At 43.4% G+C, this 21,964-nt stretch overlaps 1 protein-coding gene across 6 annotated transcripts; it reads right to left on the bottom strand.

Moving 5' to 3' along the window:
- Window positions 1-24: 24 nt before the first annotated feature.
- MYO19 (myosin XIX) lies at window positions 25-21,588 on the bottom strand. Of its 6 annotated transcripts, XM_076354244.1 has the most exons (25): window positions 21,534-21,588; window positions 20,210-20,299; window positions 18,196-18,340; window positions 17,279-17,427; window positions 16,932-17,045; window positions 16,030-16,162; window positions 15,744-15,813; window positions 15,284-15,386; window positions 14,977-15,073; window positions 14,340-14,416; window positions 13,869-13,959; window positions 12,668-12,839; window positions 12,253-12,326; window positions 12,038-12,159; window positions 10,156-10,269; window positions 9,594-9,770; window positions 8,546-8,692; window positions 7,963-8,070; window positions 6,969-7,039; window positions 5,896-6,005; window positions 3,847-4,010; window positions 3,020-3,149; window positions 2,753-2,838; window positions 2,084-2,392; window positions 25-867 (listed from the first exon to the last, which is right to left on the bottom strand). In XM_076354244.1, exons 2-25 carry the CDS (start codon window positions 20,219-20,221, stop codon window positions 739-741), a joined length of 2,904 nt encoding a protein of 967 aa, XP_076210359.1. In that variant the 5' UTR covers window positions 20,222-20,299; window positions 21,534-21,588; the 3' UTR covers window positions 25-738. The 6 variants fall into 6 exon arrangements, with proteins under 6 accessions (XP_076210359.1, XP_076210360.1, XP_076210361.1 ...); XM_076354245.1 differs by lacking the exons at window positions 25-867; window positions 2,084-2,392; window positions 2,753-2,838 and adding an exon at window positions 4,747-4,874 and having other exon boundaries at window positions 3,027-3,149; XM_076354246.1 differs by lacking the exons at window positions 25-867; window positions 2,084-2,392; window positions 2,753-2,838; window positions 3,020-3,149 and adding exons at window positions 4,747-4,874; window positions 5,384-5,492 and having other exon boundaries at window positions 3,924-4,010.
- Window positions 21,589-21,964: the final 376 nt, after the last annotated feature.

The raw sequence follows: 21,964 nt of genomic DNA on the forward strand, positions 1-21,964 counted from the left end.
CCTTGTTGCGGATGGTCAGACACCTTTACAAGGTATTTAACAGTTTATTTAAAAGTGGCATACACAAAAGAGCTGAACGTTTTCAAGATCCATGTGAGCAACAAAGAGACAGTATAGAGCGCTTCTGATGAGAACCCTGGCCCCTTGGCAGAGGTAATGCTGTTGACTAGGTAGCGCTAGAAATGCGTGGCAGTTGTGAGAGCACATATGTTTTGGTCCTATAGATAAAAAAGCAAGAGTCCAGTCTCACTTTTCCCTGAGACATCTGCTGTTAGTGTTACAGTTGACTGCTGCTCGCTTCCTCAGTCAGTCAGAAGTGTTATGATGTTACTGAACGCTCGTGGTCAGTCAGAATAGTTGCAGCTGTACCTCCATACGAGAATCCAGCACGCATCAGAAATGTTTGCCTTATTTGTTCTCTCATTACCAGCCTCTTGCTTCTCCCAGGTAGTGCCAGAAGTGTTCAGTTCAAGTATATATTGCTTAAAGCACTTGATCTATTTTAATTATGTTGAGTGTTCTCATAGTACTGTATTTCCTCTAATATGTGCATGTGTGTGAGAGGAGGAATGCCCCCCCCCACGTGTTCTAAATTTGAAGTATATTATATGTACAATGCATCAATATAGAAAGCTCTGAGGTAGCAGCGGATATGGACGTTGAGTAATTTGAAAGCAGCAGCTTGCAGACAGTCCTTCCCTGAAGGAAAAAGTACAGTGTATGCAGATGGCCAAAAACCTATGTTGGAAGGAGTTTTTTTCTGTCCAATAAAATCTGGTTAAGTCCAGTGATGGAACAGGCATCCGTATGGGGGCTGACATTTGCGTAATGCAGGGGAGACTTCTTGCAGTGAAACTTGATAGAGCCCTACAAGAAAAAGAGGTGGAGAGGTCAGCTGATGTTTTTGCCAGATTTTGAGCTAATTTTACTATTCAAACTAAGTGCTTTAGTATATAAGCAACTAGTGAACATGAATAAGGATAGAGGAAGACCTCCAAAGTAGTCCTAGTACAAATGGATTTAAGAGAAATGATGACTACAAGGAGTACCAATACCGTAATTTGAACTGAAATTAGCTTAAACTCTGCAGATTTGCATATTTAGTCAGTACTGGACTTGGTACTGCTTCTTCCTACTCGTAGTAACTGTGACCAGGCACAGGCTACATTCTTGCACACATAAATTTTTGAGGTTGCCTAAAATTGTCAACAAAAAACCCAAGCACAGGCACGAGGTGATTGGTAACCAGAGTGCGACTTCTGAGAGAAGCCAGTGTGGGTTGTGGCTTGTTTGTAGTAAATGGTATTGTTGTGGTTTAACCTGGTAGGCAGCTAAACAGCACACCCCCAACTTCTTGTGCCCCCCCAGCCTGCTCGCTGGCGGGGCGGTGTGAGAAGCAGAAAAGGCCTCGACTCTGTGTCAGCACTGCTCAGCGATAACGAAAACCTCCCTGTGTTATCAGCACTGTTTCCAGCACAAACCCAGAACACAGCCCCATACTAGCTACTGGGAAGAAAATTAACTCTACTCCAGCCAAAACCAGCACAGGTATCTAAGACTATTCTGCATGTGTGTAGGAGATGAAGTACTTGAGGGTTGCTCCCCGCTTTCTGCCCTGAAAATCCTCTTTCTGAGTTAGTCTGTGCAGTTGTCTGCACAGTGAAGTTAATGCAGAATTACTGGGATATTATTAATACACCCGGTGGCCTTTCCCCAAGTGGACGCTCTTTCATGTGTTCACCTGTTGTGCAACTTGAATCCCCCAAGCAGAAAAAATATGTAGTACGTAATAGCAGAGCCCGCGTTAGAATGCTCTGCTCTCCATTTCTGAAGCAGAACTTTGATCAGTTCCTATGACAGAGATTAACAAGAGTTGAAAGCCTCAACCCAGCTGTGTGCGCCTAGCTTGACCTATTGATGCCGGAGTCATCAATAGTCATCTGGCACGTCTAAGCCAGTGGAAAAAGGAAGGCTGTAGCTCGAGAGCAGACTTCATAGTTGCTCTGCTTGATAGCAGAGTTCAGCTTCCTGAACTCACGGCAGCTTAACTGTGCTGATGACTCAAGTGCGCGAGGTATGTTACCTGTGGGAGAGCTCTAATGGAAGTGATGCCGCAGCCAAAGAAACAGCTTTCCACCTTGTAGCAGTTGCTCTCCTGAAGTACTTTGAGGCATGCCAGCAGGGACAGGTCTCTCCGAAGTCCCGTTACAGTAACAGGTGCCGCAGCCAGGACAAGGCCAAGAGGCCAGAATTGAATTATTGCATGCAGAGGCCGAGTTGTTTCCAAAGAGCAAGGTGATTTGGCCGAGAGCACTGTAGCTCCAGGAACTGCGAAGAACGCCTTTTCTTCACCCTCATCCAATTCTGCTGCTGCTAACGCAACCATTTTTGCCTGATGAAGAGATGCAGAACAACATTCTTGAACAAGATTCTCACACATCTTGAACAAAAATTAAAACTGCAAAACTAACAGTCTAAAAAAGGGCATCTTAAAGGATAGGACACCCTTTGGGACACTTTCCCATTTTATGAAGGTAAGGAACGAGTTCATTCTGCAGTCTCTGTGCTGCCACCCTGTAGAAGCAGCTGTACGAGACTGGCATCCGTCTTCTACTCTTCAGCTTGAGAAGAGTTTTCTGGAGAATTTACAGTATTGGTTTTGTACAGTTAATTGACAGAGGTGGATTCTTTCTCAAACACTAAAAAGCCTCAGTCACTCCATTTTAATGCTTTCCTGTACCAACGTACTTACCTTCCATTTCCTCCAGCCATGCTTAATAACATTAGCAGCCCTGCGCATCCTTTGGAAGCGATTCTTGGCTAACCAGGAACGAATAGCTGAAGATTTAATTAAAAGAAATCTGAGTACAAAGAATCTTGGAAGCCCTTGCACACAAGGTAAGAGAGATGGCACTTAAGCTTTCTCCATCTTCAATTAACATAACCACTCCTGCCACTTTAAACATCCAGCGTAACTGGAAATGTTACGTTATGTTCAGCCACACCTTTATCAAATTACCTGCTTGGATGACGGTTGCAGACCATCTCTCCTTCGCTAGTTTCTTCTGTTTAAATCTCCTCCAGCAACACTGAATGCAAAATGCTTTCTCATTTAACACCTCTGCTCTTCTAGCTTCAAGTTGCTCCAGCTGCATTGGGGATACGAGCCTGCAGTGAATACTCGGGGATGGAGTTGTGTTCCCAACTCTTCCCTCTCCTACAGCCTCCTGGTGTTTGTCAGAAAAACCACGTGCACATTTCAGTGTCCTAAGACTGCTGGATTAGGTTTTAGAAGTGAGAGCACTTCATTAGTGCTTATTAGATAACACGTAAAATTAAAATGTAAGTATCTGAGGGGGAAAAGAGTGTTGTGGAGAGGGGAAAGCGGACACTCCCAAAGTCACAGTAGCAGCTGGCTTAAAACTAGCTCCGTTGAAGGGGGTTCTTTTATGGCTGCATCCTCCAGTATGCAAGCTTTGCAAAAGTGCCTTCGTCTCCTTCATCTCTTTCACAAAGAAGCTGCTTAGGCCTGTCAGAGTAGCCAAGTCTGTCAGCTGAAGCTAAGGAAAGCTGTAATCTTTACTGGAACTGGGAGGATACTGACAACAGTAGACACAAGCGCAGCTCCTTGTCCATTAGCAACAAGGACACCATTAAACAAAGTGCTTCTGATAGCTGGATTCTGATGGATGTTTGATATAGTTTAATAATTTGAAGGAAAATGCCAAATTCTGGTCACACTGGCATTAGCAGGAGTATCGCCTAAACCACGATGATAATCTGTGCCAGAATCCCCATTATGCAGGTACGCTCCAGAACTGTTAGCCACGGAAATAGCACTCTTACCACAGAATTAGCCATAAATACTTTGGTTTTGCCGCAGTACACTGAAGTGTTTTCTCCTCTGTTCCCTGTTTGCTCAGCAGCAGTTTGTCCCGTAACAACATTCTGAAGGATCTCAAAAACAACAGAACGTGATGCTTTGTCATCATCCACCACTGGAGTCTCACCTGCAAATGAAGCATCGAAGAGAAGGTATCACGGAACTTGGAAATCGGGACCAAGTAATTGTCTTTACACTGAGACTTCTTGGCCATTTAGGGGGGGATACACCTACAACAAGAGGGGAGGAGGTGATGGCTGAGACATCACTAGATCTAGCTGTGTTTAAGGGAAAAATGTGACAGCATAGATTTCACCATGTGCTAGCGACTAGAAAGCCAGCGTGGTGTGTTTTAACTAGGATGTAGTTTGGGTGCCGTCTTATCACCTCTATTATAACCTATCCATAGGTAACAAATGTCATTTTGGGTAGATCTAGACAATGTAACAGACATACGGAGGGCTTGGCTGTTCTCACATTGTTTAAAGCATCCTATATGGAAACATTAGAAAGCAACAGCAATGCAATTAAGATTAGATTTGAGCAGCTCGGTCCTAAGAAAATCTGATGGAAATACCCAAAATTCAAAGCTGTTGGGAACAAAGAACAAAAAGCAAGGAATTAGACTCGTAGCCTTAATGTACTGAAAGATGCAGGAACAGAAAACAAATTCTACACAATTCTACAGCTTTCACCGGGCATCAGAAGCAGCTACAGGGACATGTACTAAGCAGGAGTTTATGGCAGCAATAAGAGGTTATTAAAACCATTTCTGAGACATAGTACACAATTTTTTTACATTATGAGACAAACAGGTTAGCCAGATTAATCTATTTGGAAATAGAGGTAGAGTTAATTCAGACCTGTCCTTGAAAGAGATTGTGTTGTTCAAGGCAATGCTGCATGAGTTTCTGCATGCCCAATGCCGGAACTTGATGGTCTTTGTATCTTTCCATCCTGGATACTGTTTGCTTTTCTGCTATAAATATTTCTAAGGAGATGAGAGCATTTTAAGGTACTGAAAACAAATACAAGCAACTCTTGCTTACAGGAAGACATCTGGTGACTATGATGGTGTTCATGGGGCTGGGCTGATAAGGGAACCAAAAGCTTATCCCCCTGTTTAGGAAATTGTTTTGCTTTGTTTGCAGCTTATTACCTGCTAAAGATAAAAAGGACTAGTAACCTACCACAATGAGGCATTTCAGCTAATGGGTTTATAATTGAGGGAGAAAGATATGGTGTGTAAGTAATTTTCCAGCCTGTGCTTCATTACTTCATTCCCTTTCTGCAAAGTGAATAGATTTCCAGCCATTTTACTTATCTGACGTAGGCTGGTACTTACTGGTCCTGCTTCCCACATCTACTGGTTACTGAACAGACCCATTGGGTGAAGATGGGGTTAATCTGGGAGAGAGAAGGGGGTTGCAGTAACTTTCAATATTAAATGTAACCACCTGCTGAGCTCCTTCTTTCAGGGGTTCATACCAAAGATGTTACCTTGTAGATTGGATTGTGTTTTTTAAAGTCCATCCTCGCTCTTGCTTAGAAAAAAGAATCACATACAGAAGTTTGCAAAAGGTAGAAGAAGCAGCAGAATCCAGGTAAGCTAGACGGTCAGTGTGTTTGGCAAGAAAACAAGGTGGGGGAAAAAAAAGAAAGGAAGGAGAAGGAATATAAGCAAAAAGTAAGTGGTTTTCAAGTCTACTCAAGAACCAACTCTAAATCAAATTATATCAGGGGGGAACCCCAAAAACCATCGTAACTGTAATTGTTCTACCCAAGAGGAACACAGAAAAACAGTAAGATGAAAGATTTGCAGACCTTTTAAAAGAGCCTGCTGTAAGCGTTAGGCAAATTAGAAACTCAAGTTGGTGATAGATCAGAAAAATATTTTGAGAATAGTGGTGTCCCTAGTGCTGAATACAGTAACTGCATCTGACCTATGCGATACCAAATTGGTGCAGTGAAAATTTTACTTGATAGCAGAGGAATTATCTAAAGAAACATACCTTTTTTCTTGGCAGTATGATAGTTGCTTTTATCACACACTCTGCTTTTATTGGACCCGCATGATTTTCTCAGTATTGCATAGCGCTCAGTGAAACTTTGGAAAGGGATCCTGATAGAAAAACGTACAGTTAATTCTAGGCAAGTATCATTTACTGTATGGTAAATAACCTATCCTTTGAGGGGGAAAAACTGCAGAATGGCTTCAGAGATCCAGTGCATAGAACGCAAAAAGACTGATGCCTGTGTAGTCACTAACATGCAAGAAAGTATAGACTTCCTGAAGAAATTCAGGAGACTGCCTATTGCCCAATAACAGACAGTGACTTTTACCTGTAACAAAGACTGGGCAGGAATTGTGCTTGTTTATGATTAACGGTGAGCTTCACCACATCAATACTGAGCTGTCAAAAATGTGACTAGCTCAGGCCTTGTTCCGTCTATCCTCTAAAGGTGGCCAAGAAAGCCCAGCAAGGTGACTGGCTGCGATGAGATGCTCGACTTCGAGATGACTACACTTAGATGAATGCCATTTATAATTTAATTTTAATTGCTGAAAATGTTACTGTGAGGCCACATTCAATTAGAAAGTTTTAGTACACGATAGTCCACATCAAAACATCTCTTCCCCAGCTTCTTAGACTGGAAAGGTACAGTGAGCTCTCAGACCAGGGGTGTGCTATAGACACACCTGGCCTTTGTTAGTATTTAGTATATTTTTAAGAATCCCATTGTCTTGAACGCAAGTTGCGCTGGCGCTGCTGGTTGTGCTGTTACTGCACTGTTGGACTTGCTGAACGAGGGGAGTTTCATTATCCAAAACACAGAACAACAGTCCAGATTTGTGACAGGTGTTTTTGTCTCCAAAATGTGAGAGAGGTGCTCAGATAAGCTTAAAAGCAAGCAGTGAGCACGACTCTTCAGATAGCTTTGAAAGAATCAGTAGTTTTGTGGTCTGAAACAGACTGCAAAATATTTGGATTTCCTGCTTATAAGCTCTTCTGAATAACTAATATGCCACTAATTGCTACAGAAACGGATTATGGAAGACGTTGCTCAAGAAGTTCGGACTTACCTAATAGGGAAGCCCGCTGCACTGATGGTGATGGCTTCGACTATTCCACACGCCTGAAGCTGGCCGAGAACCTGAAGCATAAATTGAGGTGGTTTAGGTAACCACTGTCTTTGTGGAAGCTGCTGCTACGGTCTGCACAGGGTGTGCTCGACCCAAGCCACGTGCAGCTCAGCTCAGCAACCATGCCAGAGCTTGCCTGGTGTGCACCACCACACCGGCAGCCGGGAAACGAGTGGAGAGGGCGGAGAAGGGGATTATGCAGCCACCGAGCTACTGCTTTGAGTAACACCCAGAGTAGGGTCGAGGCAGTGCTAACACAGAGGGACAGTCCTCACGTGCCCTCTCTCGTGGTATCCACACACCCTGCACTGACCGAATGCAGCAGAATGTGAAAACCCAGCGTTGGTATTTTAATACTACTTGCATGCAATCAGCAAATTCTCCGAGTGTTGAAAATTAATGCAGCACTACTCCAGCTGCTTGTTTTTACATCAGATGAGGTTCTCTAGTTATAGCTTTAGCATCTGCTGCTCTGCTCCCAAAGACATGCTTGTCAGCTGATCTCATCTAACTTGTCCTAGACTAGACTCCAGGAGCAAGCAAAGTTTTGCTGTGGGCGTTCACCATGAAGATATCTGTGTGACCAGGACTGCTGAGCAGCCAGATCACCTTTATCTATTTTGAGGGCTGTGATGGTAGCACCCCAAATAACCCAGGAGCGCTCTGGTAAGAGACCTTCTCATAGAGCAACAAGTAAGTTGCATCTGGAAGAGCTGCTGTGCTTACTAGCTCCGTTTTGGACAAGCATCGTCAGTGATTCTGAAAGGATGTTTATCTTGGAAGCTCCAAAGGAGAAAAAAATCTATTTCAAAATGTGCTGTGAAAAGAGCTTTGCAAGTGACTCAAGATCATAAGAGACCCAATGCAAAGCCCCGCACAATGCCTCTAGGAAGCTTCTCATTGACTCAGTGAGGAAAGGCTTTTGAAAAGTTACCTCTTCTCTTTTAAAAGTCATTGCCTTGCAGTCAGCATTAGGCTTGATGCATCGGATGTAATGCGGTGTGGTACTGTTCAAAATCTGCATGAGATGTTCAAGTGAACCCTGCAAAAAACAAATACAGGTTTAATCAGGGACTCCTCCTCCACAGGTAGTTTAGCTAATCAGTGGTCTTCTATAAAAACAACGAAGCCGTTTTTTGCAAGGATGGCTTTACAGACTCCGTATTAGCAGAGCTCTTCTATAAGGACAGCTTGAGCAAAAAATCCACTCTATGGATGCTTTTGTAAAATTGTTGATGGTAAATTCAGAAAGTTCCCAAAATTACAGCAGGGCCATCAGTTGAAGCTAACCCCTCAAGAGGAACGGGTAGGAAGAAGCCTCGCAAAGGCAGATGCCCAACTGTTAAAGGAAAAGGTAAAATCGGAGTGAGTTAAAATCCCGAGAATCTCAGGAGTCTGAAGCTATTTCTGTTTTACAACTGTTTCATTTTAATAACATTTACTGATCTTGGTCCAACTATACTGTTTTCTCATCTAGTTATGAAGCAGTAGAAAGCAGAAACTTGAATAGGATGTACCTTGAACTTTGACACCACCGTAACAACAGCTGCTCTATTCTGGGTTTTGATGTTATTTTGGTTCCTTTCTGTCACAGGAAATAATTTTTGAAGCAAAGGGTCCTTAGAATTCTGCAAAACATGGACCAGCTCTGGTGGAATGGGGTCCTGCAAACACAAACATGACTCGTTAGTATTTGGACTTAGGCAGAAACCTGCCACCCTTGAAAATGACTAAAAATTTCACATATATAGATGGAATAGTATTTCTGATGCCAACTTTGCTTTAGCCACAGCCGTAGTTTCAGATCTGACTACATACATTCATTCATAGTCAGATTCAGGAACAGAAAACAACGTTTGGCTGAACATTTAGCAAGTCTAGTCACATGTACGACTGCTCCTAACATTGTTCTCGTTATACAACTTAAGTGAGCTAGAAGTCTCAGGACTAGTGTAATCCCCATAGGACAGTCTGCAGCAGATATTAGAAAGTCTTCCTTTTAATTAAGAGATGGTATTTTATTGCATCACTTCCTACCACTTGCCATAATTGCTGGTGATGTCAGAATGACAAGGGACTCTCATATCTGCAGGCTATTTCACTTATTCCCTGATGGCACAACGAGGCCAAAACTTGAGTTTCCTGGTACTGTCAGAAGTTTCAGTAGTCGAGTCCATGCTCTTGTTTCTCATAAACTTATCTGAATTTTTTGGGGAAATGAAGCGCTATATTTATGGTTATAGAAACGCCCTGATGCCACTAACACTTCTGCATCGTCTCAGGAATGGAAGAAGCCCTGATTTGGTGAGACATGGTCCACTTAATCCTCAGCTGAAAGGTCTGCTAACAAAGCAGTTGCTTCTGCCGGTGATGGTTCACTGAAAATCAGACCAAGAACATTACCCAGTTTTACATGGCCTGAAGGATTTATTTGGAGCAAGGTATGTATATCCAGTAAGCATCACTGAATATACTTGTGCTTGAATATGCTTTGATTTTTAAATCGCTTTTGGTCTGTAAGATTTTTTTGTTTTGTTTTAAACAGCTCTTTCTGATAACACCTACCTTATTTTTCTCCACCATTGCTGCCAGCTGATAGCAGACTTTGCCAGCATAATGTGAAATAATAAAGTTAGGCTTCTTACTAAACTTGTTTCGACTTAAACATTGATTATTAGACAAGGCTTTCTCAATCCGAGTTTGAAACAGGTCAGTGTTAGAAGATCTATTCAGACGGCACTCCTGCACAGCAAACGAGACAAAATTGCAGCATCTCTTATTTGTCATAAAGAACTGTCTTTAAAAGCTAAGACACTTTAAATTAAAATTATAGCTATTTTACTTTTAGAGTTGCTTTGAGTATGCAAGCCCTGAAATACTGGGGGGGGGAACCCAAAAGCATGTAATTGAGGCTTCATATTTGAATCGGAGCACCCAGGATCAGAGGAAAAAAAGACAACTCAGGATAGGAAGAAGCAGTGTCATGATTGTTCTGAAAAATAAGCTCTGCAGAAATTTTATAGCTGGCAAGTTTCCTACTAATTTAGTGTTCATGTTTTCTTTGGTGGCGTGGGACGGAAGGCAGGCAACTAGGCCAAAAGCATTGGGGGTTCAGATCCACACTTACCTCATTCAGCAAAGAAAAAATGCTGAGAGGATTGCCCTCTATCAGATCAAGGCAGTTCTGGTTATCCTGGTAGTTTATGAAAGACCACTGTAGGCCTTCAGCTGCGTATTCTTCCTGAAGTAAGAGAGAAAGCGGTTATTCTGCAGCAGAGGGCACTAGAGCTCAAATAACGGTATGCCTTTTTGCAGTCTGATGCAGTTACTGTTTAACAAGTTAATCCCAGGCTCAGCCTGCTCATCCAAAGCTCAGCTCATGTTCAGTGGCAATCTTGAGGAAAAAAAAAACAAAACAAAACAAATGAGGATATTCTACCCCAGGTAGCTTTTGAGTATGTAGCAGCAGATGCTGGTGGAACAATTTGTTTCAGTATTTGGGAACCTCACAGATTTATGAGAGAGAGCTGCAAGGCTGCTTTACAGAGTAAACAAACAGAGGCTACAGTCACGCTAAGCCTCTCCTGGCTGTACCGAGTTTTGCCCTGAAGGGCAAGGAACGCACAGAACTCCTTCCTTAGATTGCAATATAACCCTAAACCAACCAGTGTGTGCCAGACTTTAACTGTGCTCCATTTAAAACAAAGCCTGATCCAAAAGGAAGTGGAGAAAGATATTGGTTGAAATAATACGTACAATATTTATGCTGAATTCCAGAACAAACTGTCAGGAGTGTTTAACAAGCACAAGCTCTGGCCAGTTATTTTAAAAGTCTCCTGCCAAAACCTTGCTCAGCGCAGCCACTAATGGCGTTTAAGTGGTTTGGGACACAGCCAGATCAAGAGAGTTAAGAAGGCAGGCAGCAATTGGGAGGGGTACTATAAACAGAGGTCATGAATCAGTTTCAAGGAAAGTAATTGTGTGTTTGAACTTGGTTTCCATCTTCACTGACCATTAACCCCTGGCATACTGACGAGGGCAGGCAGGAAAAAAAACACTGAGCATATGAAAGCACAAATTATGGTCCAAGAGATACTTACCTCCTGGATAAATTGATAAAACTATGCCGTGAGGCAGAAGGTACCATGATGTTGCTGCCATAAAGAAAATAATTTCCCAGATTCCAGTTAATGGCAAAGAGCATCGTGGTAATGTATGTGTCATGTGGAGGAATTCAACAAGGCCTGAAGTACATCTATTAGAGTGGCAGCCCAGGCCTGGCAGGGACGCTGTAGCTTTCAGAGCAGTCGGATGAGAACTGGAATTAGCAGTGTGTGACCAGTTAGGCAAGTGACCGCAATGTATTTAGCATGGTGCAAATACCTTCTCTACTGTGAAACAACACAGCTCGTGTACCTCCTCATTCAAAAATAAAAGCTGATGTGCAGTGTGTTTTTGTCTTTAAAGGTACCAGCATGACAACTGGGTTTATGAAGCTGTTCTCCTGCAGCAGAAGGCCTCCACCAGGTACCACGTGCTATTGATGTTCGGGTTACAAGGTTCTGTTGGGCGCTCTGCCTTCGCACTAAGTTCAGGTCTAGAAGCTCCCCACCCATTTAGGTAGTCTATGCTTGATGAAGAGAATTAACATGGTTATAAGCAGCAGCTTCCAAGAGAATCTCAATTTAGGCTACACTTACCTCAAGAATTTAGTTTTAAGTGCTCAGCTCTTCGAGGGAATGCAAACAGTTTAACAGGCCACAGAGCCAATGGGTATAATAGGGAACAGATTTCCAGTACCCTAGGAGAGAAAGCTGTCTCGTTCCACCAACTGCCCCGCACTCTCCTCTTTAAAAAAGCAATTGTTACTCTCATCCTACTGATTTCTGTGGCATTACTTATTCGACTGAAGGCTGCAATCTGACCAGAGGCACAGAAATACAATTAAAGAGACAAAAAATGCTGTTTTGAAATTAGATATTTAACATTTGATCTTAGTGGGGAATTACCTGTTGTGCCTTCAGATAGTGTGCTACAAAGTGCTGCTGCAGTTTCTCATTGGCATAGTTAATACAAAGCTGTTCCAAGTTGTTTTCAGGGAAGGCTTCAAAACCGTAAACATCCAACAAACCTAGAAGGAATATGGGAAGACAGTGCACTTTGGTCTAGGATTAGCTTGAAGGACTTACGGTTACTCAGTTAAACCAGGGTTGAATAATCATACCTATGAAGCTGGTCCACACTGACGGATCTGCATAGATGCTTTCATTTATGACCAAAACGAGCCATTCAAACAATCTGCAGACAATGACAACTGGATTAGGTGGAAAGCGCTTGCTTACAACAATCAGAGTAGTGTTCTTTCACTGCTGTTTATACCAGTATCACATGGAAGAAACAAAAAATTATGACATGCTGCCTGCTGACATGAAACAGCAGTTCTCTGAAGATCTCCCTATTAGATACTGCAGCTATGTCAGTATCTACAACCGAATCAAGGCTGTGTCGAGAGGGGAAGGGAGGGTTACGCTGTTACTGAGTCCAAGCAGAAAGCCAGGGAAAGTCAAGCTCTCCGGCCTCCCTATTCCCTCACAAAAGTTATATGGATTAGCACAGCAGCCTGGCCTACGCATCCTTACTTAGCGTAAATCACTTTGGCGAGGCAGTCCCTCCTAGTCTCACATTCGGCTCTGGAGCATGGTTTCTTGAAGACTTGTTGTTGTTTTCCAGCAGTTATTGTTCGAATTCTTAATGATTCCAGCAGTTCCTCGACAGGTATCTTCAGCAAATCTCCAGCGGTCTTCACAAAATCTTGTTCAGGAAAAAAAACATTGCAAGGTTATCTGGAGTGTCAAATGAACGCAGCCCCTTTAAAGTTACGGAAGGTCTAGAGATAGTATAGAAAAATGACACTTCCATGAACTCACCAACTTAAATGTGCATTTTTGGGTCTTTTTACACAAACTTGGGAGAAAGTTTTGCAAGACCAGACTCTTAATTTGGATGTACAGTACCCCTAGAATTTTAGGTACTCTATTTAAACAACAATACCAAAAAAGTCTGAAGTTTGCCACACTGAAGTAGGCATTTTAGAGAGTACTCTCTAGGTATGTCTTTACTACTTTTTCACCTTTTTTGAGCAGAGACCTCTAAATCCAGATAGACAAATCGAACAGTCATGACCAGAAAAAAACCAGGGATTTTGGGGATAGATAGTAAGGAAATGTAGAAGAGTGAGTATTTGCTAACAAAGCATTTAAGATTTTGCTAACCTGAGGTGTATGCAAAACTATTTGAATATTAAGTAGTGCGAATTCAGAGCATGTGAAATAATAGTAGGAAACTTCACTATTCAGCACAGTGTTTTAGTTCTGAAGGAAAACTAGATCCACAAGCCTCCTAAAGACATGCAGAACAACCTATGTTCTATGCTGCAATTTAACAGATTTGCTGTTATTAAGTCTTTATCATGAAAGCTTCAAAGCTTTCATTTCAAAAGCCCTGCTCTCCACTCTGGGTCAGTTTTCTGGAAATCTTGTGATGTCAGCGTAAGATTACAATCAAGAGTAACAGTTCTGCCAATAATCCTTCTGAAATGACTGCCTAATGTTGCAGTTGCCTTGACCTGTAACAGAAGGATATTACCTCTCAGAGCAGGGGAGCATTAGGTTTTTGTTTGTTCAGTACTTTGAAACCATGAAGTACCGAACAAAAACACGCTTAAATTTTGGTTTGCCCATGACCTTGATAGTCTCCTATCAAGCAGAAGAGCGTAGTAATCCTTTCCATTAGGCATCTGCACTAAGATGACTGTGGAGCACAGTATGCTTGTTGCCTCACCTTTGGTTTTGTCTTCTAGTTCACAAGGCTGAGATTCATCCACTGGATTAGAGAACTGGACATTCCCAAGATGGAGAAGGCCTGACAATACCTGAAATATAATCAATCATTCAGTTTTCTAAAACAGAGCTCCCCTCCAAGGCGATGTCCTCTTAGCCTTCCCTTAGCCACATGGAACAGGACAAGTCAAAACATTTCTGCACAAAAAAAGCAAGTAGATTCCAAGCTTCTATGTTAATTCCTAATGCTGCAATTAATGAAGGAAAATTAAAGTTCACAGGTGCAAGCTTTTAGTTATGATCTAATATTTGGCTACGCAACCTGATGCGTAGCCGCAGGCCATCCAGTCAGGAGTACCAAACAACCCATGCTCTGTACACTGATACAGATTTACTTCTGCAGAAATCCCACACTAAGAAGACATTCCAAACATCATTAGCAGCCTCGTGGTGACCATGCTTTGTATCTGACCTTGAAAATATTGTTCTGCGTGGAGCGGTCAATGCCCAAGTGAAACATTGCATCTCTGGTCACCTCGAAGCAGTCCTCTGGAAAGCCAAACAAGTGCTATTTAAAAGAAAGCCATGCACAAAAACACAGGCAAGCAGAACAGTCTACACCACGTCCAGTTTAGCTGGAATTGTCAAAGGAGATCAAGGAAGCCAGATGCTCTTTTGGTAAATCCCAGAGTACAAGCTGGAGAACCAAGTCATTGACTTAATACTGACTCCGTGGGGCTCTGAAGTTAGGCAGCAGGTAGCTGAAGCACATCCAAAGACAAGACAGTTTCTAAACATAGCCACAGAGAGATGCAAATTCGCTAGGCCAGAAACCGCTGTTTTAAGCCAGGCGAAAACTCTTAATAGTGCAAACGGAAACTTAAAAAGAATCACATTAATGCAGGCGGCTTTGCAAAATGTCTGTTGTTGGCTGACCAACCTGGGTCATGGGATTTTATAGGTGTCCTGGTTTCGGCAGGGATAGAGTTAATTTCCTTTCTAGTTGCCGACTGAAATTAAACCACGACAATAGGACAGACACATTTTTGCCTGCCTTCCTTTCAAGTTACAGCCGTTATTAATGGACAGTCGGTGAAACTAATCTTTACCATCTAAGTTTCTTTCAGAATTTGGCAGCCAGCGGTAGTCAGCCCCTTCTGGAAGGTTCCATTCCAGCCTCTCCTCTGCAGTGGCACCTTTTGTGATCTGGAGACAGAAAACAAGGTAACGACTGAATTATGTTTTCGGTATTTATGTCTTACAGACAATGAAGAATAACGCACTGGGAGCATGATTTAATTTGGAAGCATGGCAGACAGGAAAACTGTTAAATATTAAAAGTTGCAACTGCTAAATCTGATGATTTCATCCCCACTGTTTGTCAGAAATATCTAGCAAAATTAACTGAAGGCAAACCTGATAAAAAATATGAAAGTTTCTTTCATTGGGGGCCTGATAGGCAACTCTGGTCTTCTCCAAAAGGAAAGTCTGAATGGAAGCACTACTCAGATGATGGAATCTAGAGGGGGAAAAAAAAGCAAAGATTTCAACAAAACTTCCTCACGGAATCCGATAGGTGTTGTGTTGTTACGATACCGACTGACAGCAGTTCACCTTCAGTTTTGTGTGCAAGCTTAACGTAATATTTTATCCAGAGTTCTTAACTGCATCTCTGTTTTTCCATTGCTCTCTTTTAGAGATCAGGGTGAGAGCTTGCAGGGAAAAAAAAAAAAGATATAATAATAACATAAGCTGCCAGCAAACCAAAATATGTTCTAAAGACAGATAAAATATTCTATGGCAGACTTCAGAAATAGGTTTGTAAAGACTTAAAGGAAGAAGACAATAGATAAGGTCTTTACACAGTAATTATTACCTGTCTAACTGAAGCTGGATATATTTTCCAAAACGGCTACTGTTGTTATTCCGCAGGGTACATGCATTTCCTGTGAAATTGCCATGACAGATACAGCATAATCAGAGTGGTTCCACTCTTCCATGTAGGACATACAGATATTAAGGGTGATTTGTATATAGCTCCAGTATTGGAAGAGTTTGTCTTTTAAGGAGAGGACCAAGAGCTAGCTTAGACTTGTGTATCAACAAAGAAAATTCCCACAGTGGCCACTACTTCTCTTTGCTATTTAAAAAGCCTCATTTACCAAATGCTTCCATGACAGGGTTGGAATCCAACACCCTCTTCTCTATCCTTTCCACAGTTTCATTGCCTTTTGGAGAGATAACTGAAGCAGCAACAGAAGCATAGAATTTCATAAGGCAGCGACTTGTCCAGGTCTGCAAGACAATAGGCCTTTGTTTTTACCACGTTATTAGTTATGTCAGTTAGTGAAACAGCGCTAGCTTCTGAAAACAGAGTACGCAGCTGGCGATGATGCTAAAGAGAGTGATTGTGTCAGGTTTATAGATCTAGTTCAGTGGAAACTTTTTGTGCACGTGCTTACGTAACAGACACACATTTAAATGCTATTGGAGTCGGAGTGCTTTGCTGAATGGCAGTCTTATCAAGATGTAACCATCTGGAAGCTCAGCTAGAATTAACAGCTAGTATCTTAAGATGAATTGAATATAAATGGACTTTGAGTCATTAACACTCAGCAAATCATTTTGTTCTCAGGCTTAAAAATATCCTCAGTAACTCGCTGAATAGGGATGAACCATTACAGAAGGGCCTAGGATAAGATCTGAACTCTCCCGCTTCTTCTAAGTCTCTGCATAGGGTTTGCCGAGACCCACACTAGCTCCCTAACAGACTAGGCTGAGGCATTAACTCAGGTGCAATTCCTGTTGAATGATTCAAATCTAGCCCTCCCAAAAATTACAGATGTCACCCAAAGAGCAGCTATATTTAGCAGAGTCTATCTGACTGCAGCAATCCCTTAATGCTTCACGCATATTTCAAGAGAGTTGTGCTAGAGCAGACTGGCTACGTGCACTGACAGAATTTTTTTTTCTTCGTCTTTGCTTGTTCACTGCAATACTATGCGCTACAAATCACTAGCAAATCTCAAAACTTAAGAGCAATGTCAGGAAAAAATCTCCTTACCTTCCCAGCACCACTTTCTCCACTAACAATTATAGACTGGTTTACGGGGTCTATCTGGCTTTGGACGTTTCTGTAGGTTTGTTCAGCCACTGCAAAGATGTGAGGTTTTAAATCCTGGCAGTAAAAGAGAATATTCATATTTAAGAGAACAGTAATTACAAAGTTCAACAGCAATGGACAGCAAAGGTCGTCTCGCATTTATCTGAAAGCAGTACTGCTCTTTTAACAGAACTCATGTTTCACTAGAAATGGGTTTTATCCTTTAGGATTATTTTGCTTATATAGGTTTTGAAGAACTTGACATCTGGGTTCTGCAGAAGGACAGTTATTTCAAATACAAGGATTACCTGAGGACGAAGTGCAACGTGGTACTCTCTCATAAGCTCAGGTGAATAGAGGCAGGAGATAGGCTGAAAAGGATTTAAAGCCACCAGGCTGCAGCCAGCATTTGTATAAAACAAGTTTACTGTATATCTTGCTTGAAGACATTTCAGAACTGAAAGACACACCTTCTGTTAGCATCTTTTGAAAAGTGTATTTGACTCTTCCTGTCCTGTTTGTAACAGGAATCTTCAGATATGTTACCTACTAGGTTTAACAGAGAATGAGGTGGTCAAGAGAGTGATATAGGTCTAATATACATAACAATGTCTTCATGAGTTGCCCTTATTTTTAAAAATCTTAAGGGATCTGCTATTCCATTCAATAAATCCTGTGCTTTTATGAGGTTTCATATAGTCAGTCCTAGAAAGCAAATCTGTTCACTTGCAGAACAGAGGCAAGAATTCTCCATCTGCACTAGGAACAGGCCTTAGCTTCTCTTAACAGGATCATCTTTAAAAGTCGAGTGAGGAATTTACTTTTCAAAACCAATTTCGTGGATATATTTTGAATCTTAGAGCCTCGTTTTCTGATACGTTCACGTAACACCAAACTGCAATCACAAGGTCATGCAGGAGTCCTTCAATAGCATTAACTCTCAACCTCACCCCGGCTACCTGAACCAACAATACAGCTGTGAGCTCTGCATGCAGAGCTTGGTTAAGAGATCAGCACGGCTAAATCTACAACAGAAGTATTTAAAAAAATTTTCAGCCAAGCCAAATGTGACTTTCTAAGGCTTTGAATAGGCTTTAATAGGCTTTGAATCTTTAACTACTGTGTTCACGATAGTATTAATGCGATAAGAACAGTAACTACGGTATATTAGTAGCCACCAAGGAAAGTGACTCCTCAGGAGATACTCCCCTGGCTGGCTGCTTACCTGTTGTAGTGGTCACCGGATTAACTTTTGTGAGGTCATCAAAAAGATGCAGTTTCTCTTCATCACTGAGGAACGCTCTAACTTCTTCTTCAAATGACTCACTGAGGTCATTCTGGATGATAGAATCTTCTTTTTGGCCATTTTCCTGGAGAGGATGTCAGATCAGCACCAAAGGCTGAATATAGCTGGACTTTCACCTCATCCACTACAGTTTATAGCTCTTCTACTGCTTCCATGTAACAGAAGTTCAGTCTCAGCAGGAGCCATAACTTAGTACGTTTGAGCTACTCTTCCTCCCAGCTGCCCTCCCCCAGCATCAATGGTTCCCATGGGGTGCTCTGTTTTTAGAAAGGTATTATCTAGCATACGAGAGATGGCAGGCTGACAACGCTGTCTGCAAACTGAATTAATCGCTGGTAATTCTGGCTGTAAGCAAAGGCACTCGGAAAGAATGTGTCCTTAGAGTCACGCTACCTGGCACTTGCAATTTTGCAGGTCGTTCAGCACAGACATACTTACACAGTGTTCTTAACTGGCATATTTCTAAGCCTATGAATGTCATGCATTCAATGCAAACACTGCCTTGGGCAGAGGGAAGCAGGAAGGACTGGCTGCGGAGGCTAAGCTAGAGCTGAAAACTACTGTGGTCCAACACAAATGCAGTTTTCCTAGCAGAGACTTTCATTTTTAGAGCAGAGGTTGAGGGCCCCAAAAGTGAAGTCGCAGAGTGCACACATCGCAGCCAGGGGAAAGAAATGGCAGCGTTGTAAGAGCTGGCCTGCGTTAGGTGAAGATTTGTCCCCTTTGAATCACTTAACGTATTTAAATCTTAGCCTCTGGGCTCCCACGTCCTTGATGATATTAGTTGGAAGGACACATTTGTTGTATAAACGTAATGGAAAACTTAGCCAGCAGAGAGATTTCAGGTCCTCTTTGTCATTTCTGGGGGGAAGGAGAGAGGAGCTATAAGGGAAAATGAAGGAGGGAAAAGATGCCAGTCCTGATTTTTGCTTTCTGGATATTCCTTTTCTGTTCTCCTTGACAGAAACTCCTTCAAAATAACCCTACTCATTTGCATTTAGTAGCATAAATCTGCAATTCTTTACAAGTTAACCAAGTCAATGAACAGTATCACCTTGCTTATGCAGAAAAAGCGCTAAATTTAGTTAGCAGCATTCCCACGACATGAGCTAAGCTCATTAATAAAGGAGAAAATATACCGCAAAACCCCATTAACACATTTCTAAAAAAAAAAAAATAAAGATACAATAATGTACTCATTTAGGAGCATTATCTTTTGCAGACAGCATAAGTAGTTCATTTCCAGTAATACAAAATTTTACACAGCAAGGGGGAAAAAAAAGCTTAGGAATGCAGTTAAGCATTGCCATCAAAGTGGTTTCGGTTATTCTCCTCTGAATGAACGTTAAGAAGCTTGCTGCTTTCACACAGAACAGACACGCACCATTATGAAATACTCCGTGGACACAAGGAGTTTCTGCCAATCGCCCATTCCTCCTGTGCCCTCCCATGTGTTCGCTGTATTACGCTGGCACCAGCCAAGTTCTTAAGTCCGTTGTGCGGCTGATACTGCAGGACCTGAGAAAGGGCTTATTTTTGCTCACCTGCACCCCCTTGCTCAACATCGCTTCATTTGAGAAGAGATGGTGATCGCTTAGCCAGAAGAAAAACAATATTTGAAAATACAATCCCTTCTGGTACCTATACTGCGTAGCTCATATGTCCATTAATTTTACTGAAAAAATACCCTTAAGGATGTGCTTGCTACACGCATTAACACCTGCCCCGCTAAAGCCAATGGCATAACAAAAATCACTAGCTGGTGTTAGTAACACAGCTCAAAAACACACAATTAGTAGGACCAGTCAATTCATTAAGTAAGGGTGAATATACATTAGTTGTTACCTAATCTTGACTGCATGGAAACAAGCCAAGAATTCTTTCCTGGCAGTAAAATTTAATTAGTGCACACAATTCCTGGGGTTTTTTTTACCTGCTTTGGCATCTTGTCCAGCCCTATGGACGGGAACGCTGGAGAGGGCCTTTACTCTAGGGTATCTCATTCAAATCAGACTGAAGAACGCTTAAATTTAAAAAAAAAAAAAAAATAAAAAGGCATTTAGAACAAAGTAACTCCGGACATGTCATTCTCTGGAGGGTTCCACAAGCAGAGCCCAAAGGCTTCAGACAGAAGTACTGATCCCGGTGGGGCCCAAGTAACGCTGGAGCTAGAAAGCCTACCCGCACTATCAGAGTAATAGTCATACAGGCTGTTCGCCCCTGCAAATAAAGCTTATTTGGAGGGAATAATATATCTTTCCTTACTGCAGGAATAAAATGCTTTGTTTCTCTTGAATTAATAAAGCAAGGTTTCTTGGCAAGAGATTGCAACTTTGTTTTTGTTAAATTCCTCCTGTTAGGACAAATAGGGAAGATTTGTGGGTCTGATGGCATCAGAGAAGCCAGTGCTTTTGGAAAAGGAGTGACTCAGAGAAGTTTTGTATTGCAGCAGAAACAAGATATGCTTGCTTGCTGTCCTCTTCCTGTTTCCTCTAAAAATCAGTGGGAGCCAACCCAAGGTGAGTTAAGCTCACCCTCTGAATCTCTGTGATAAACACAGGGATTCCAGTCACACAGCCAGGAAGAATTCTGTCTTCTTCCAGCAGCTGAAACAGCCATTACTTCTGTTCTGTTCTATTCCTGTTCCATTCTATTCCTATGCCATTCTATTCCTGTGCCATTCTTCTTCCATTCTTACCTGGCATGAAAACACCATTTAGAGACTACTTTGATCCATGAACTGAAGCGCATAGAGCTCACGGTACACACAGCCATCATCAAGACCCTTTCTGCCTTTAAAGGGTTTCTAATCTAGTTACTCTATTATGCTTTCCTAGGAGAAGTGTTGCTTACAGCTGGCCGCGGAGTTCTTTGTGCCAGTTAAACCAGTTCCCCAAAGGACACAGGCTGTCACAGCTCCCTGCTGATGCAGTCTCTCCCCCAGGCTTGGCCAGGGCAGAATCCGACATTCGCCCGGGCCCCAAGGTCGCTCCCAACGGGCCTGTCGTCCCCCCGCCAGGGCCTCGCCACCGGGCCACAGCAAGATCACGCGTTCACGGGACGGGACCCGGGGCCTCCCCCCGGAGAGCCCAGCAGCGGGGAGGCACAGCCGCCCCGGGGCAGGTCCTTCCCCGCGGGTTAAAGGCGGGCGGGCTCCGGGCAGCGCCCGGCGGCGGCTCCGCTCGGGGCCGCGGCGATCCCCGCGCCGTCCCCGGGCGGCGGGCAGGGCAGGGCAGGGCCGGGCAGGGCGCACTCACCGCGGGCAGCGGGCGGGCAGCGGGCGGGCAGCGGGCGGGCAGCGGGCGGGCAGCGGGCGGGCAGCGGGCGGGCAGCGCGGGCCGAGGCGGAGAGCGGCGCGGCGCGGCGCGGCCGCCGGAGGAGGCGGAGCCGGGGCGGGGGCTGCCGGCGGCGGCAATAGCCGGTGGTGAATCGGAGGCTGCGGAACGGCAGGCTGCTTCCCGCTGGCGAAAGTGCGGGCGGGGAGCGCGGCCGGCGTTTACCTGCGGGCGGGACAAGGGGGGAAGCGCTGCGGAGCCGCGGCGGGCCGGCTCGGCTCGGCTCAGCTCGGCTCAGCTCAGCTCAGCTCAGCTCAGCTCAGCTCAGCCCGGCTCGGCCCGGCCCGGCTCGGCTCGGGACCGCTCCGGGACCTGGCGGCAGCCGCGCCGGGGGCTCCGCTAAAGCCAGCGCG

This window comes from Aptenodytes patagonicus, chromosome 17, assembly GCF_965638725.1.
Source record: "Aptenodytes patagonicus chromosome 17, bAptPat1.pri.cur, whole genome shotgun sequence".
Classification (NCBI taxonomy): Eukaryota; Metazoa; Chordata; class Aves; order Sphenisciformes; family Spheniscidae; genus Aptenodytes; species Aptenodytes patagonicus.

What these genes read in the sequence shown, in the direction of transcription:
- MYO19 (XM_076354244.1), bottom strand. An exon ending in ACTATCTGAAGGCACAACAG is followed by an intron (nt 10,270 to 12,037) that starts GTAATTCCCCAC and finishes CTCTTACTTCAG; the next exon opens with GAAGAATACGCAGCTGAAGG. An exon ending in TTTTTTCTTTGCTGAATGAG is followed by an intron (nt 9,771 to 10,155) that starts GTAAGTGTGGAT and finishes TTTGCTGTGCAG; the next exon opens with GAGTGCCGTCTGAATAGATC.